Source organism: Dendroctonus ponderosae, unplaced genomic scaffold (assembly GCF_020466585.1).
Source record: "Dendroctonus ponderosae isolate FM_Combo_2020 unplaced genomic scaffold, Dpon_F_20191213v2 Dpon_F_20191213_1, whole genome shotgun sequence".
Taxonomy (NCBI): Eukaryota; Metazoa; Arthropoda; class Insecta; order Coleoptera; family Curculionidae; genus Dendroctonus; species Dendroctonus ponderosae.
Window position 1 is genome coordinate 60,264,176 of NW_026017110.1, and position 16,708 is coordinate 60,280,883.

At 35.4% G+C, this 16,708-nt stretch overlaps 1 protein-coding gene and 1 long non-coding RNA gene across 5 annotated transcripts; one reads left to right on the forward strand and one right to left on the reverse strand.

Moving 5' to 3' along the window:
• Positions 1-690: 690 nt before the first annotated feature.
• LOC109540967 (histone-lysine N-methyltransferase, H3 lysine-79 specific) lies at positions 691-15,283 on the forward strand. Of its 4 annotated transcripts, none has more exons than XM_019909556.2 (10): positions 691-1,016; positions 4,590-4,630; positions 7,489-7,627; positions 7,864-8,169; positions 8,229-8,666; positions 8,721-8,930; positions 8,997-10,829; positions 10,934-11,185; positions 11,245-11,302; positions 11,456-15,283. In XM_019909556.2, the coding sequence occupies exons 1-10, from the start codon at positions 888-890 to the stop codon at positions 12,127-12,129; spliced, it is 4,080 nt and encodes a 1,359-aa protein (XP_019765115.1). In that variant the 5' UTR covers positions 691-887; the 3' UTR covers positions 12,130-15,283. The 4 variants fall into 4 exon arrangements, with proteins under 4 accessions (XP_019765115.1, XP_019765114.1, XP_019765116.1 ...); XM_019909555.2 differs by having other exon boundaries at positions 704-1,016; positions 8,994-10,829; XM_019909557.2 differs by lacking the exon at positions 4,590-4,630 and having other exon boundaries at positions 709-1,016; positions 8,994-10,829.
• Positions 15,014-16,620, reverse strand: LOC125502551. The gene is made up of 2 exons (XR_007280317.1): positions 16,357-16,620; positions 15,014-16,011 (listed from the first exon to the last, which is right to left on the reverse strand). It is a non-coding gene; the product is annotated as an uncharacterized LOC125502551 (long non-coding RNA).
• Positions 16,621-16,708: the final 88 nt, after the last annotated feature.

Genomic DNA, 16,708 nt, shown 5'->3' on the forward strand with positions numbered 1-16,708 from the left:
CGGCGTTTATTTAGTGAGTTTTACGTTTTAAATTATTTTTCCTCGGAAAACTACTGCGGCTTTTCTGATGTTGTTTTTCAATAAATTAATTATCTAGCTCGATTATTATCTCCCCTAATTGAAACAGTTGGCAACGTTTTACACTGAAAGGCTAAACGAACCATCGAGTTCTACGCCGACTTGATCAAGTGAAGTATCGACATTTGTAGTAATTCCAGTTCTCCAGTTGGACGTTGCCAGGTTTTTCAATACTTAGGAGCACGCCTTTCTGGAAAGGTGTTTTCAGTGGATAACGCCCAAGTTTACTCCATAATTTTCAGTTGATAATTTTTTAGGTTTGATTTTTTGCAAATCCTCAATGGGGGCAAAATTTTGCCACTTGGGGGCACACAATGTGGGCGAAATATTTTTTCCGAGGGTAAGGTGTTGAAATTATTTAATTTTAAAAAATTGGGAAAAAATCGATATAACATCCTAGAATGTCTTGGCGGGAAATTGGTCACCTATTTTCTTTGAGTGATGAAGTTGATTAAATAAATGCCTAATAAATCGTTGTTTTAGATGAAATTTAATTGTTCAGTGGGACTTGGCAGATTAAATTAAATTTTTTCAAAAATTTGAACGAATTTATTTGAGAGGAAACGAGAAAGACGCAAAAAGTATCTACTGTTTATCAGCGTGTCTACGTGAGGGACCCCAGGTAGTGGAATGGGGTGGTCTCGGAAGAAACCATTCATAATTACAGTAAAGTTGGCAACATGGAAGCGAGTCGGTGCGTGCGCAAGGATTATGCTCTAGTGATGGCGTGTTTTGCTGTGTGAAATTGGGAATATCTTTGTGACAAAATGACTATTTAAAAGTGCGGAAAATAACATATTAAATGGTTAATGTGCTTGGTGACATTTACTGGTTTAGTTAGCCCCCAAAACTCTGCTGGTATGGAGCTGAAGTTGCATTCCCCAGCGGGTGCTGAGCCTGTACTATACACTTGGCCGTTAACCTCGGGTCGAGGAAATGTAAGAATGATAACAAAAACATTTCTAAATATTCCCAATCAGTAAATTCCTTCCCGTAGTACTATCTTAGCACCATAATTCCCGTATTTTCTTTATTTTTATTACCACAACTCGAGTGGTTATGTGCCAAAATGTCCATAAATCAAAACGGTACTTTATTTTAGAAAATGAGTACACATTTAATTCTCTACAGAAGTCCTATTAGTTAATCCAGTGCTCTGGATAAACATTGTAGCTCCTCAAACAGGCCTTTGGCTAATGTTACTGTAATGTTTATATGCCCAAAGGGTTTGTGGAGTTCTTCATTGTGTGTGGTGACCAAAGGCATTAAAATTAATTATATCTTGTCTAAAATTAGATCTCTGGTGGACTTTTTAAAATAGATCTTAAATTGATTAGGTGCCATAACCTTATAATTTCGAATGCATTTATTTATGCACTGCTTGTTACTTGCTTTTCTCGAACTAGGTGACCAATATCACGTTAATACGATTTAATATAACATAATTTCACAACATTTATCTCAACCTGATACTCATCGTACTTCTTATCTGTATCTAAAATCCTTTATTCACTAAATGCAAGGCTCCCATACTTCAAATTTCAATAAACAAACCTTGTTGATAAATTATTTTATATCACATTCAATAGTTCAATCTGTTGAATTCTCCCATAGCTCTTTATTTAAATAGGGGAAGCTAGAGCACCCTTTTCACCTCTGTAGATACTAGAATGGGTCGTCTCGACTCTACCAAAGCAATACGACTTACATCGTTCATAAAAAACCTTGAGTGAGTCAATTCAATCGCCTGGTCTGTGTTGGATTATCCCATAACTTTTCACTTAAATATAGGAAGATTGGATTAGTATACCGCCTCGTGCTTTAATTTTCCCTGATCAGACTCAAAAAGCACACATAAAAAACTTCGAACTTGTCTGCTCCCAACTTCTTTTTCCGGGGCCACTTTTCAAAAAGGCACCACACAAAACACCCTGTATTAATTGAGATTTATTGGAAACACCGGGCAAAAATAAGGCGTCAGTAAATTGAAAATCCTAGAGGTCAATCTAAAATAGGCCATATCGCGCCAATTATCTATCTAGTACTTAAATATATTATGGTTGTTTTAACAAAAGAGAGGTCATTAGTTTCAAATTTGGAAGATTATTTCGCAACATATTTTAGACTTGACTTAGACCAAAACCTAATTTCTGTGTTATTGAGCTGTTGAATCCACCTAGGTACTTCACATTCCCCTATGACAAATTCCAATTGATAAGACCTAAAGTTATTGGGTCTCTGGTTTACTGACCTTATATGAGTTTGAATTATTTACGCATCAGTCAGTTACTGATTATGAGATGCAGATTTTGCCTCTCTGTTTTTGCCAGTTAAATCTAACCAATAACAATATCCAACTAAGAATTCTGAAATTGCACTCATAGTCGTCGTGTTAACGTTTTCATATGGACTTGGCAGTTGCTACATGTTGATTTTATAGTACTTTTTGCATTTCTTTTGTATACATTAAACTCAAATTCAGGGTAGGACCTGAAAGTTAGCCGCTCTATCCAGTTGTGTTACCTCATAAATCAGCGCCTCAATAGAGCTAATATACCCTTTGTCGTCGTAGTTAAAAGAAACAGATGGACCTTTTATGTGTGATACTCGGGAAACGTCTTAAGAATAGCGGTATCTTGTCGCGCTATCATTGGGTGGTATCTACCTAACATCTCTCTCACAATTTGCGTATTGTCCAATACAAAATACCTAGTTAGAATTGTATTTTCCTGTATGAAATTGTGGAATTATGATTTAGCAGGAAATGTTTAGTTTTGCAAATATTTGATTTATTGTTAACAGTGCTCGTAGAATCCGCGATTAGGAAAACAATGCCTTATTATTGTCTTCCACATTTTATTCTCAAAGCAGAACTACTGGCTGCTATAAAATGGAGCAATAATTTAACTTTGTCGCCTTCGTCCTTGTTAATACTATTCAGTTAAATAAATACACCCAATGATTATTCAAATGGTTAGTACAAAGTTATATGATGTGCGTTTCACCGTTTGCTAGTGTCAGTGTTTTTCAGTACTTGAGCTAATAACGCAAATACATATGTATGTGAATACCTATTTTTCCCTGCTATCTACAATATTTTACCAGTGCATGCGGATAGTCATATGCAACAGTTTTATTTATTTTGGAAACACGTTTTCCAACATCATTCGGAGCTGCGACCTTGTTCTAATTTTGATGATCACATACTAAATGGATATATTTATTTGAACTATTTCATTTATAGAACTAGAATTGTATTGTATATTTAATAAAGATCGCGTACATATAATATTGAAATTTGGAACGAAGTGTTTTAATTAGCGGATATTTTCGGGAATTATTGTAAACATGTTTTATGCGTTTATGTTCAACTGCATGGGAGAATTGGTAAAGCAATTAATTTTTTTAAACAATCATGTGTATTTCAAGCTATTCTATGTTCTAGCTGCCGCAGCACGTTGAAATCAAGCCAATCACTTTTATAAAAAAGAAGTTATTGACCTCCCAATCTCACATTCATAAGAAATGAATTACCTACGTATTTTAACCATTATGTTTGAAACGGTGTTGTTTTTCGTTGATGAGTCAACAGTCCATTTATTCTGCAGGTACCAAAATGTATTGAAGGAATGCATACATTTTAACTGTAATTTATAAATATTCCAATCCGTTCATTTTATTTGTCGGAAGGTTTGGGGCAAAGTTTTAATTACCTTTAATGGTTCGATTCAATACCTAATAATAACTGGACGTGTCTGTGGTCGCATCTATAATTCGCCAAAAGTTCATTTCCCTCATTACCGGTGTATCGTACATCAACACCAATTCCTCGGAGTTCATCAATATTTTAAATATACCAGCAACAGTTACTTAAATTGTATAATATGTTCTATGAGTATTGGGTTTATCGGCCAACAGATTGCAAAAAACACTATTTAGTCTAAGAGCTATGTTAGGTCCAGGAAAAATATTGTTTTTCTTCCGCAGTATATCTGCCAACCAGCGTAAGACATTAGATTAGCATCCCAGTCGCCATCGAACTGCAGCAGTTATTTAAATGTTTAATAGTTTTGCATTCAACAGCAATTTTATGAGTGGAAACCCCCACGGGTCTATGTAGAATCTCTATTACGAATAAAGGGTGAGAAAAATGTGGGGTGCAAATAACAGATTTAAACTCGTTCCCCATGTCGTGTAATTAGATTTTATTGATTCAATGGTCTCTCCCCCGCTCAATTAAATATTTTTTTTGCGGAAACGAACTTATGCAGTGGATTCTAATGTTCCTAAATGTTTCTTGAGATAACCCTAGCGGGGGTGATGTTTGCTCAGTAACTGTGGGATCATTTTTAATACAAGTATTTCCTTTCTGTTCTGGGACGAAATTAAATGTAGCTAGTTTTGTTTTCGTTCCTAAAAGGAGCAGGTGCCACATTATGAGGGTCAGCTATTTTGTGTGACATTCTTATTATCCCAACATTTAACAATTTTATTTGGATATGTTTTTTCAGGATAAACATGATGGGGCACTTGAAATTGTGGAGACCATTAGGTAAGTCACAAACCATTCATATTAGTACTATTTTAATAACATAGATTGGGGGTGATTGGTCGGTAAGTCTCCGAGATTGAAGGTAAATTAGTGAAACTTTCCAAGGACTTTAGTTTTACTTATGATCCCGCTTCAGTGGGTCATTTTTTTGCTTTGTCGGTTTTGTATAGACACCCCCATGCTGGCAACATGGCAGTCTCATCGCTTAAGTCCAGAGCGGAGGGCACAGAAGCTGAAAGCGGGCTTTATCGATTTTTCTCCAGTCTGACCTTAACCCCTCATCTCCCAGTGGTGACTGATATATTTGAGGGGGCGGAATTTTAGAATTGCTAACAATGCAGATTTCACTTATGTATTAACCCCTTTCCAATGGCTTTCTCTATATTTTCAAACATTAAAATTTTTAATTTATATGATCCTTCTTGAGTAGGTAAATGAAAACGGTTGTGTACTATTAAATATCCGCAGTTTTATTTCTTTAACAGCATTCGATAGTACTTGTGCAATATTAGCTCACTTGATCACAAAGCAACAACAATATTTATAAATCTTCATGTGAAAGTATCAGCAACTTATAATAATAATACACTCAGCTATAACATGATGGCAATTAATATCAAATTGAAACTGCTCACATAATTTGCTTGTATCAATCAAATAACACCTCAAACTGTTGTATGAGTGTAATCTTCCCGTTTTAATAGGACAATGGATGATTTAAGTGGCAGTGAAAAGGCATAATAAAACTTGTTATGTTCTTCCTGGCTGTCTTGCTGCTGTTGGCATACCAAAATATAACATCTGATTGCTACGTTTACAGTGGCGTAGCGAGGGGGCCTCATGCCCCGGACGCTACTCACAACGGGGCGCGAAATGGTCCGCAAAACAAAAAAATGCTGGATAATTTTAATTTTTATTATAATTGATTTTTGGAAAATATATTTTAAATGTAGTGCCAGTGTAATATGATAAATGCTAATTCGTGAATGAAAAGGAACATTAATAGTCTAAATCAAAATGTAAGCGAGTTTTATTGAAATACATGCTGAAGATAATCGATAATACAATTTTAGAGAAATTAAAGTCCGATGAAATTTCGTTCGCAAACTGTACATCACAATGTTACGATAATGCTGCCGTAATGGCAGGTCACACATCTGGCGTTCAACAAAGAATAATAGAAAAAACCTAAATCCCTATTTTTAAATTGTGATAACCATTGACTGAATTGATACAAGAATACGTGTAAGAAGACGCCGCAAAATGTCCGGAGAATTGGCTGGAGATGGTTGGTCTTTCCCTGAATAAAACTTTTTATCAAAATATGTGAGCGCAAAATGTTACTCCGCAGTAGAAAAGAAATTGAAGCTAGAACTCCGTTAGAATTTCTTACTTTCATAATCTTGAATGGAGATGTTTTTCCAAACCTGAGAGTGGCACTTCATATACTCCTGACTACCTCAGTATTGCAAACAATCAATTGCAAGCTGCAAACGTTCATTCAGCAAATTAAAATTAATGTTGACATGCCTACGATCAACGATGGGACAAGATCGCCTAAGTGACTTCGCATTTTTTAGTGTGGAAAGAGAAAAATTTGAAATGATCAACTTTGATAATATTATTGATAAATTTGCTTCATAAAAAGCAAAGAAAATTTTTTACATGTTTTATCAATGTATTATAATCATATTATTATTAAATGTATCTCCTTACAGATAATAAATATTTACTTTTTATTGTTTTAAAACTGCCTGTTTTTTTTTAATTTCTTTATAAATATGTAAATTAAACAATTGGCATCTTTTGACCTAATTCTAGATAATCATATACTTTTCAAAATCTAGTCTTGTTTGCTCAACTACATTTTTGTCTCAAATTTAAGCCTAGCTTGAGCCTATGACTTAATTAGTTATTTAATCCATACTTTGCTCGAACACCTCGTAGGTCCCAATCTTAGCTATTTATATACTTAAATAAATTGACGATGAGGTCAAATAGATAGTTCATTATTAGTCTTTGAATTCCACAAATGCAAATGTTTATTTAAATAACATTCAGCGATAGCTTTATGACCAGCCACATAATTCACATTGATGAGTGACAATATCTGGTAAAAAATGAAAGTGGTACCAGCATTGGTACCATGTGTACATATGTTGTAATTTCTTAAGGTAATATTATAGCAGATGTGCATGTCTTTCTTTGATGGCAAGCTAAAATTAAAGACGATGTGGGTTTCGCTAAAAACATTTTATTTTTTTGAATTCGTTTTTTATATACGGGGTAATTTGAAAGCAATCGCGCGTACTTGAATAAAAGTACCCGGTCAACACTATTGATCTTGAAACAGTAGAATTTTTTATATGCCCTCATAGAAAATTATTATAATAATAACTGATATTTTATTAGTTTATTGAAATCATGTTAGTTGAAGTAGAACTTCTCGTAGCATTTTGCTGGGTGTACATTAGCAAGTTTTGTGTATTTCATAAAAAGTATTATTTTTGGAATATCTCAAGCACCTTGTTGATACTTGAGGAAATATGGTCCGTCAATTATGTTACGTAACAATGTATACGTTTTCTCAATGGGAAATTTAATATAATGCGCCCAGAAGAATACAAGGATATTTTACAGATTGTAATGTAGATAGTTGTAAGTCTTGCAGGGATATAGAGAAGAGATGATATTGGTATAGAAATTGCTTCGGATTTTCTACTAGTGATGAATAATGTAACAACTATATCTGTATTTTCTTTAGTTAATGCTAATGGTTATTTACAAAGCGACCAACTGTTTTTATGTTATTTGATCTAATAGTTCCTTGATGAATTCTGTATAACCACCTTTTCCAGATGGGTGTGTGAAGATCTGCCGGAACTTAAGCTGCCATTGGAAAACAACATTCTCTGTGATTATGACACAAGAAGCTACGACAGTATGAAGTCTTTGTGTGATCGGTTTAATAGAGCTATTGACAGTGTGGTAGCTCTGGTAAGTATCTGGTTGCGCTTACTTTCAGTGTATTTTGTGACATATCTGGTTTTGGATATTTTTTTAAGATTCGCCAATGACATTCTTTGAATACAACTAGACATTCTGTAATTTACAGTGACCATTTCCAAGCTGTTTCCATATGCTGGAATTTGGAAACTGCTTCAGATTATTCTGGTTTTAATTCGAATATGTATGTTGGAAAGCATGTGGTGTCATATCAATTTTTCTGTTAGGAAAAGGGAACATCACTGCCAGCCCAGAGATTGAACAAATATCCATCTAGAGGTCTTCTGCGTCATATATTGCAACAAACTTACAATGCGGCTGTTACTGACCCGGAAAAATTAAATCAGTATGAGCCTTTTTCGCCCGAAGTATATGGAGAAACTTCGTATGATTTAGTGTGTCAAATGATTGATCAAATAGAAATAACTGCAGACGATGTGTTCATTGACTTGGGGTCTGGAGTAGGTCAGGTGGTTCTGCAGATGGCCGCTGCGACACCCTGTAAAATTTGCCTTGGCGTGGAAAGAGCAGAGGTAACAGATAAACTTGTTTGACTCTGCTTTTGAAATTCAAGCGTTCAATTCTTTTGAAGGTTCCAAGTCGCTATGCTGAGGCAATGAACAAGAATTTCAGAACTTGGATGCAATGGTATGGAAAGAAATATGGAGAATACAAACTAATACGAGGCGACTTTCTAACGGAAGAACACCGCGAAAAAATCAATCAGGCTACTATTGTCTTTGTGAATAATTTTGCCTTTGGACCATCCGTTGATCATCAACTAAAGGAGAGGTTTGCTGACTTAAAAGATGGAGCTCGCATAGTGTCCTCCAAGAGCTTTTGCCCTTTAAATTTTCGAATAACTGATAGAAACTTAAGCGATATCGGAACCATTATGCACGTCTCAGAAATGTCACCTTTGAGAGGTTCAGTTTCCTGGACCGGTAAACCTGTCTCATATTATCTCCATATTATAGACCGAACCAAGTTGGAGAGATATTTCCAGCGGCTGAAAAAACCACACTTAAAGGCAACTAGCGTAAGCAGGTTCTTCGATAAATTTACTAATGATTATTGTTTTTAGAATGGTGAAGATGAGAGCTCTAATTCCAACAGTCGTTATTCCCGTGATAAGGGAAAGCGGGACTTTGCTAAGCAGTTAGTAGATTCATCAACAGATTCCGATAGTAATGACAGTAATTACGGGCCTACGACCAGGAGAGCTTGGTCGGACTATTGTTCAAACAAAGGGAAAAGTAGCCAGTCTGAGGACGATGGAATTCCGAATGGAAAGGTACTTTGTAATAAGTTCCATTATTTACTTTATTACTCATTTCTGGTTTCCATTTCTTTAAAGAAGCGCCAGAACAAAAAGTTGCGTCGCAAACCATCTCGAATTAAACAAGGAGGTAATCAGCAGGGGCAGAAGGCTGTTGCTAAAGGGCGTCGTGGTAGAGTAAGGAAAGCCAAACCAAAGAAAGCCATCAAGATCACTGGATTAGACCTGCTACATACTGAAACTTTACTAAGTACTTCACCTCAAGCCATTGGCAAGAAACTCCCACCAGCTCCTGGATGCATCGATCAGCAGCTTACCACTCTAAGTTCTGACCTGATAGTTCACAATGAGTTGGATATTCCGGCAGAGCCTGCCGAAACTCCGTATGGCCTGCAAGTCTTATTGGATATGTGCCGAACCAATTTTATGCAAATGATTAATGAAATGAGAAGTCCAAGGTACAAAGTGTCTATAGAAAACCATATAGAGGAGGAAAAGGACAGAAACAAAAAACTGAAAAATAGGGCAGCTCAACTTGAAAAGCAAATTAAAGTTTTAATTGACGATAGCGTGGCATTGCTGAAAGCTCGAATGTGCGAGTTGGGAATTAATGCAACTTCACCGGTTGATCTACTAGCCAAAGCAAAAGAAATCGTATGTCGCCACAAAGAATTGCAGGCGAAAGCTAGTAAGCTTCAAGGGCAAGTAGCAAAACTTGAAACCGAGAAAGATCACCTCGCAATGCAACGGTCTACTGAAGTGTGTGAGTCATACCTCGAACGTGACTCCGGTAAAGAATTATCTCCAAGTTTGGCACAGGAATACATATTGAGAGAAATATCTTCAACGCTAACCCAAAGGAAAAAGTTGCAAAACGAAGTACAGCGGTTAGAAGGCGAATTAGTTTCGTTGCAGAAACAGGGCGAGGAAAGAAAGCAGGCGCAAGTGTTGCTTTCCACCAGACAGCAGCAGATTCCAGCTAAAGTTTCACGCAAATCGCGTGAATATAGAACACGGTCACAAGACTGGCCGGAAGTTCCAGATATCGCTAAAATTGAAGAGCAAAATCCTGAAATACTAGCGCAAAAGATTTTGGAAACTGGTCGCAAAATCGAAGCTAGTAAGCAGCTTTCGTCAATAACAACCAATAAAACATCTCCGTACCCAACTCACAAACCCACTGCAAGCAACCAGAAAACGATAGTTCGAAATAATATGCCAGCCCCGTTGCCTGTTAGTAAACGACAGAAAACAGTTCATAATTTCGCGCCCACAATAATAGCAACTAACCCGAACAATGCTTCGAATAATCAACTGCAAAAAGTACAAGAAGCTCCGCGTATTGCCAATTTCGAAGATCGACTGAAAAGCATAATCACATCAGTTTTGAATGAGGATCAACAGAACAGGACTAAACAGAGCCAGATGGCAACTCCTCATCTGCAATATAATGGAAATATCCCAACTGCTCACGCTCCCGTTACTTCGATCTCTCAACCGCAACCCCCAATCAGCCAAAATTTTGCGCCACATAACTATCCAATGGCACAACACATGCAATCCGCCAAACAAATCGGGTCGGATCAACCGGATTACACTCAAGTATCCCCGGCTAAACTGGCACTAAGACGACATCTTTCACAAGAAAAATTATCGGCTGCCCACCCTACTTTTAATCCGACTGAAGGCCTTGTAGGGAAGCTAACGTCTGCTCATGCAACTTTTAATACACCTGAAGGACTTGTGGCTACTAGAACGATTGGTGACTTGGTTTCTGGAGAAATTGAACGCACTCTAGAGATATCTAATCAGTCCATAATAAATGCTGCAGTGGATATGAGCGACATACAGAGTACGCCTACCTTAACAGCTAGATCAGTAGTGAACGCTAATATTCCTCCAAGACCAGAGAGAGTAAGTAACTTTTAAATTTATTGTATTTGGACCTAATTGATTATGCAAAGACTGGGACGGCTTAAGAACATTTTTTGATGCGAAGCTTTTTGGTGTAATTTCAGGTGAGCGTCAAAGTTCCAACAGTTCCACATGAATTAAACGCTGCAGCAACTCCTAAAGAGTCGCTTTCAGAACCAATGCGCCAAGTATATAGCCCAATCTCTAGACCATCTTCCACCGAAGGTGGCCTCGAAGGTTTGGCATACATGGCTTACATGCACTCACATGTAAAGGTCACTGCTACCCATCAGTATATAGCTGCTCAGCAACCTTCTCCCAGGCAACAGTTTTCTCCACGAGCATTAATTCCACAGGTACTAGTTGGTGCCTCAATTTAAATTAATTAGTACTAACTTTTTGTTCTGTTCCGAAGACTGCACCAGAAGAACTACACGCTAAAATGAAAAGGCAAAGATGCTGCAAGGAAGAAGGTAAGTTTAATGAAGCTTTTAATGTTTTATCTAAGGAAGATTTGAAAAGTGCGCGTAAGAAATAACGAGTAACACAAAGCGCCGTGAATGGTGTGCAACTTTATTACCTATGGAATATTACTGTCTCTAAAATGTTCAAACGCATTGTTATAGAAGTGGATATTGCTGAAGAAGATGGAGTGATAGAAGAGAAGTGGAAAGATACGATCAGCTCTGGATTTGACCGTTTGGTAGCGTTTGCATCTACCGAATTAGATAAGCGACGCCGTTCTACTGATGGAGCAGACAGTTGTAATACTTCACCTGATTCAGGCATAGGGCATGGTTTAGGAGACAGTCATATTGTACCTCCGTCCAAACAACCAATAAAGTTGCATCCGAAACCAACCCTATTCAAGATGCCAATCAGTAAAACATATTTAGAGTCTTCCCCAGTCTTAGACCAAGGTCCGGATGATGGTGGACCGCCTAGGACGCCGTCTCCGACATCTCCCAATCCGTATAATATCCATTTCAGTCCGGAGCCTGTTAAAAGCCCTACAAGACTTAACCCGGCTTTGATGAAATATCAGAGATATTCCGAAGATAAAAATAAGAAACCTGATGCTCATTTCAAGAAGAAGTTTTATTACAGAGAGCAGTGGAGAGATGACGAGTGGGCTAAATCCAACGATGAGAGGCTTGGCCCAAGTCACGAACCAGTAAAAGATAAATTTAGGCCAAAAGGAAAAATGTGGGATTGGAATCGAGAGTCCCACCAAATTGCTCCTCAAACTATGGCAAGTGAATGGAGCCGATCACATGATCCGTACTCTTGGAAAAATTGACAGCATCTGATGGATTATTACTATGGTCGGCTTTGTGCCGATTTCACACAGCAAACACATGGGTGGTATTATCCGTATCCCTATTACTTTTAAACTTGTATAAAGGAATGTTTTGTATGAATGTTTGTGTATGTGTCTATGTGTATGCGGTTTATCATAACTTGAAAGAAACCAACCAGGAATTAATTCGGCAATTAATTTCGCTATATCTGCATTTGTTTCGTGTTTTTGATTTTGCTAAACAACAACAAGAAACAAACTGTTCATTGTTTTTGTAAAAAGTGTTTCTGGTCTGGTTTCTAATGTCAACAATTGTTTCATTGTTTGAAATTATCGAGAATTTGGCCCTATTGCCGAATTGAATTAAATGTAGATATTTATTTATTCACGAATGATTTTCTTGACCTATTTTGGTACAAGTTTAAAAGTAACCAGCTTCTCTGGTAAATTAGGGTGTTTATAGGAAATAATTGTATAATGTATTTCTGTAGTTATTCTAATGTCAATCTTCGAAAACTAATCGACTGCAATTTTTGTGTTCATAATTTAATTCGGATGTTATCGTCATTCATTGTATAACTGGTTTAATTCGATTTAAACCTAGGTAAAATTATCGATTTAAAATATTTAGTACAAATTTTATTTTAATTTCGTGGTACAATTACTTGATAGATCAGATGAATAAAGAAAGACTAATTTTGCTTATTTATTTATAGTTCTATTGTATATTAAATTCTAAAACGTTTACCTATACGGACTTCTGAACTCAAATAAATTGTTAATTGGTGTTACATAGTGCGTGGCTATTGGTTTCAAATAAAAGAAATTAATCTGAAAGTTTTAGAATTTAATTTTATGCAAATAGGCTCTTTCAAGTTTGTTAGAGGCTCCCTTGCATAACAGATTTTATTTTGAACAAAAACTGCTAAATTAAAACCTTTAGTTGAGGAAAATGTAAAAATAATGAAAAAGATTCAGTTGTAAAACATTTGCTGGATAATTATTTTTCTTCAACTACCACGTTGGTTTTATTGTTTGATAAGGTTAACCAAAAATATTGGCGTATATGTCAACAAATTGCGAAGACTGCTTTTAAGTGTGCCAAGCCCATAGCCCTCAATCACAAATATTAAAGTTATTGAATGCCATGTGAATATATATATTTAAGTCATCGTACGTCGTTATACATATCTCTTTTCTCGCGTGTCAACTGTAGCAGTTTTAAACTCGAATTATACATTGTATAAATTGTTTTTCTATTGTTTTTATTTGCGGCCGTACCAGTTGAGGGTTAAGAGGCTTGTCTATATTTAAAACTGTTATTAATTGTAAGCAAGACACTGCCTATTAATCATCTTGTTCGTTTCTAAATTGTTTTACGATTTTTTTTATACTAATGTACACAAAACTGGCATTGATATATCTCATACTGTGTACATATGTTTAAATAATTCGAAATTTAGTGCAACTTTAAATGTAAATATGGTAGTAAATTATTTAAGTTAGGTGAATTACTTATTCTATTCCAGTTTGACATTGAGCTTTAGCTCCTTTCAATGACAGCATAAGCAGGTATATATCTTACCTACGGCAGTTAACCAGAATAGGTTTTTTTATATATACATATTCTTTAGCTATGGTTCAAACTCAATTTATTCACAAATTGCAACTAAAGCCAGAAGTCAAAGTGGTGAATTTCAGTTGTTACTGTGGGGGAATATTTGATTTATTTTGAAAATATTGAATTTTTTATTCAAAAGGTATTTTAAATTAATTTCTAAACGGAATGAACATTTAATTGATGACTTATTGTTTCTTAATAATAATCCTTTGAAGCTCTCTAATCAATTCATTGCTCAAAATTATATTTTGAATATTTCCAAAATGATGTGAAAATATTTTCCTTACATACGAATTGTAAAAATCTTCAACTTCATGACTTTCGATGTAGATGACGTAATTTTTTCGAAAATCAATTGTACATTTTTGCAAACTCGCTGGTCACAATCTATACGTAACGATCTTTTACATTGTGCATTTAAGCTGGAAACTTACGTACTTTAAAAAGATGAAATTTATTGTTTTATGGGAATTTTGTTTATTTCTCTTGGTGATGACATGCTTATTTATATTCATGCTGTTAATCTTTTTCGATTTGCATTTCTTTACCATTATTGTTATCTATTACATTTATGTTATAGTATATTTTTAATGCTATTATGTTTTATCAGTTTTGTTTGATAAATTTTATTCGGCTTTTGTACATCGAATGGAATTTTCAAAGGGCACAGTTGATGTTGAAAGTTTTTTACAAGTAAATTTTAATTTTAACTTTACTGACCAACTGAGAGCGGTAATCAGAGGGTTGTTTGTTGATATCTAATAGCAAACCAGCAAAACTGGAAACATAATTTATAGTCTTTCGGCCAGCAAATGTGGGCATATTTTGTTTGTTGCAGCCCAGATCAATATCTTTTCGGGTATAATATAAAACATACATGCACATGTGCATGCATTTTTACGTTATTACTTAATTTTGGTTGTTAAAATATTTTTAATTTTTCAATGTCATTGATTTGTAATTGCCAATAATTATATTTATAAAAAAAACGGGCTGGTTATCGAAAACGTTTCGTTGCCTTTTAGTCGTTAAGTGATTGTATTTATAAATTATATTCCAGTATTTGCTCTGCGCATTGCTTTACATTAATCAACGTGATTGATTTTGATTCACACATTGTGTTACTACATTAAAAAGCCCATCTGATGTGCCTTTTCCCTTGCAATTCGCTATTAGTCAACACAATGCGATCGTCTGAATCGAAATAGAGCGAAAGCAAGTGGAGCAATCAGTAACCTCTAACTCTAAGCAAAGAATACCTAAGCTGTGCCTGTTAGCGTTTTCACATTGTTTATTTTCAAACGTTTATTAATTTCAAATCAGGTGTGACTGAATCATTGTTCAATATTGTATGTTAATGTGGAATTAATTGATAAATGGTAAAAATCAGAGGATAAAGAAGTTAAAGTATTTGAGAATTAAGTTCGGGTTACTTAAATGTGAATAAAACTAGCATAGGATTATGATTACTTAAGTGTGTAAATAAAGGTAACTCTACTGCCAGTTATTTAATAAATCTATTGTACCATTGTATACAAGGGTGTTGTTTTTTAATTGGTTGATTTGTTAGATCCATAGACGCAGTTTCCGAAACGGAAAGTTTTATACTGCAAGTATGTAGTATAATTCAACAAATGAAATGAAAAAAGTTTTGGTGTGACGAAAAGCTCAGGCGGCCATCGTTTGAAGAATTAGAAATTTCGGGTTATTAGGCGGTCGTCAACTTGATGAAAAAACGCTTGATTCTAAAATATTTTTGTGTTGACTGTGAAAGTGTCCGAATTCTTTTGTCTTGTATAAGCAGACCATAATAATAAAAACTCGATCAATTTTCTCCTCTGAGTACTGAAGTTGAAAATTTATCACTCGTGCAATTGCAAAGACATTAATAGTTAAACTGCGTGTAATTAAGAAGGTATTGGAGTTAAGATCCGTTAGGTTTCGGGTTCGGATCCCAGCCGCATTTATCGGAATTAAATGTGCTTATCACTTTCCTTCTGAAAAAAGGTAAAGGCAAAACATTTGTTCTTGCTTAAACTTACTACTTCAAATGAAGAATATACGTGTTTCCATGATGCAAATATGGCCTTCCTCGCATTAGTATGGCCGGTGTTTTTAATGAATTTCAGAAAGATTTATTACATTATTTGTTTTCCAAATGTGTGTTTACTGGTTTAAATCAATAAAGACTAAAAGCTGTCCATGTACATCATAACTAAGGAAAGTTAATGCTAAACTTACCGAAAGCTTCATCGTGCCACCTGGAATGAACGAAAAAAATGATAGGAATTTGTGTGTACACACTGAATAAAATCAAAGGATCGGCCTTTTTTGTATTGAAGTGTGTAATTAACGGTCTTTTTCAAGCCTTCAAAGGTACATTTAGCCTAGCGCCTTCGACTTATTCAGTCATGACTGGATGAAGGCTTGAAAAAGACTGTTAATTACACACTTCAATACAAAAAAAGCCGATTCTTTGAAAAAAAAAGTTAGTCTGAAGTCCAATTATTTGAAATCGGCAAAGGAAAGACAAATAATTAGCGAGAGTCATAAACGTTCAGATGCTTCTCGAAAAACTCAGTTCAAGCTAACGAAATGCTTCTTACCAACTTTCTGCAAGCTGGCGCTCCATCGTCCATTTGTTATTCATTAATTCTCAAAACGTTCACACAATCAAGATCTACACCAAATCTTGCATTTAACGGGCAGGAGAATACCGTACCAAATCAATCTACAAATTCCCGTAAGACATAAAAACCCGATGACCCATTTCGTTCGTAATCCGTAGCATACTAAAAATGTAGTCAGCTTTTCGATAAAACTCATACAATATTGAAGTTTTTATCGCATTCCTGACGCACCGAGCTACAGAACTAACATGATGATATAATTGTTTGCGTAATCTTCCCTTCGATGTGTTCTTGCATTTACTTCGCTATTTGATTTCAGTTTTATTGT

Bases quoted from the DNA above. Each gene is read 5' to 3' on its own strand.
- LOC109540967 (XM_019909555.2), top strand. From the start codon at position 888: ATGTGCTTGGTGACATTTACTGGTTTAGTTAGCCCCCAAAACTCTGCT. The intron at 8,931-8,993 runs GTACTTTGTAAT...ATTTCTTTAAAG, and splicing joins ATGGAATTCCGAATGGAAAG to AAGCGCCAGAACAAAAAGTT. The intron at 11,303-11,455 runs GTAAGTTTAATG...GCATTGTTATAG, and splicing joins AAGATGCTGCAAGGAAGAAG to AAGTGGATATTGCTGAAGAA.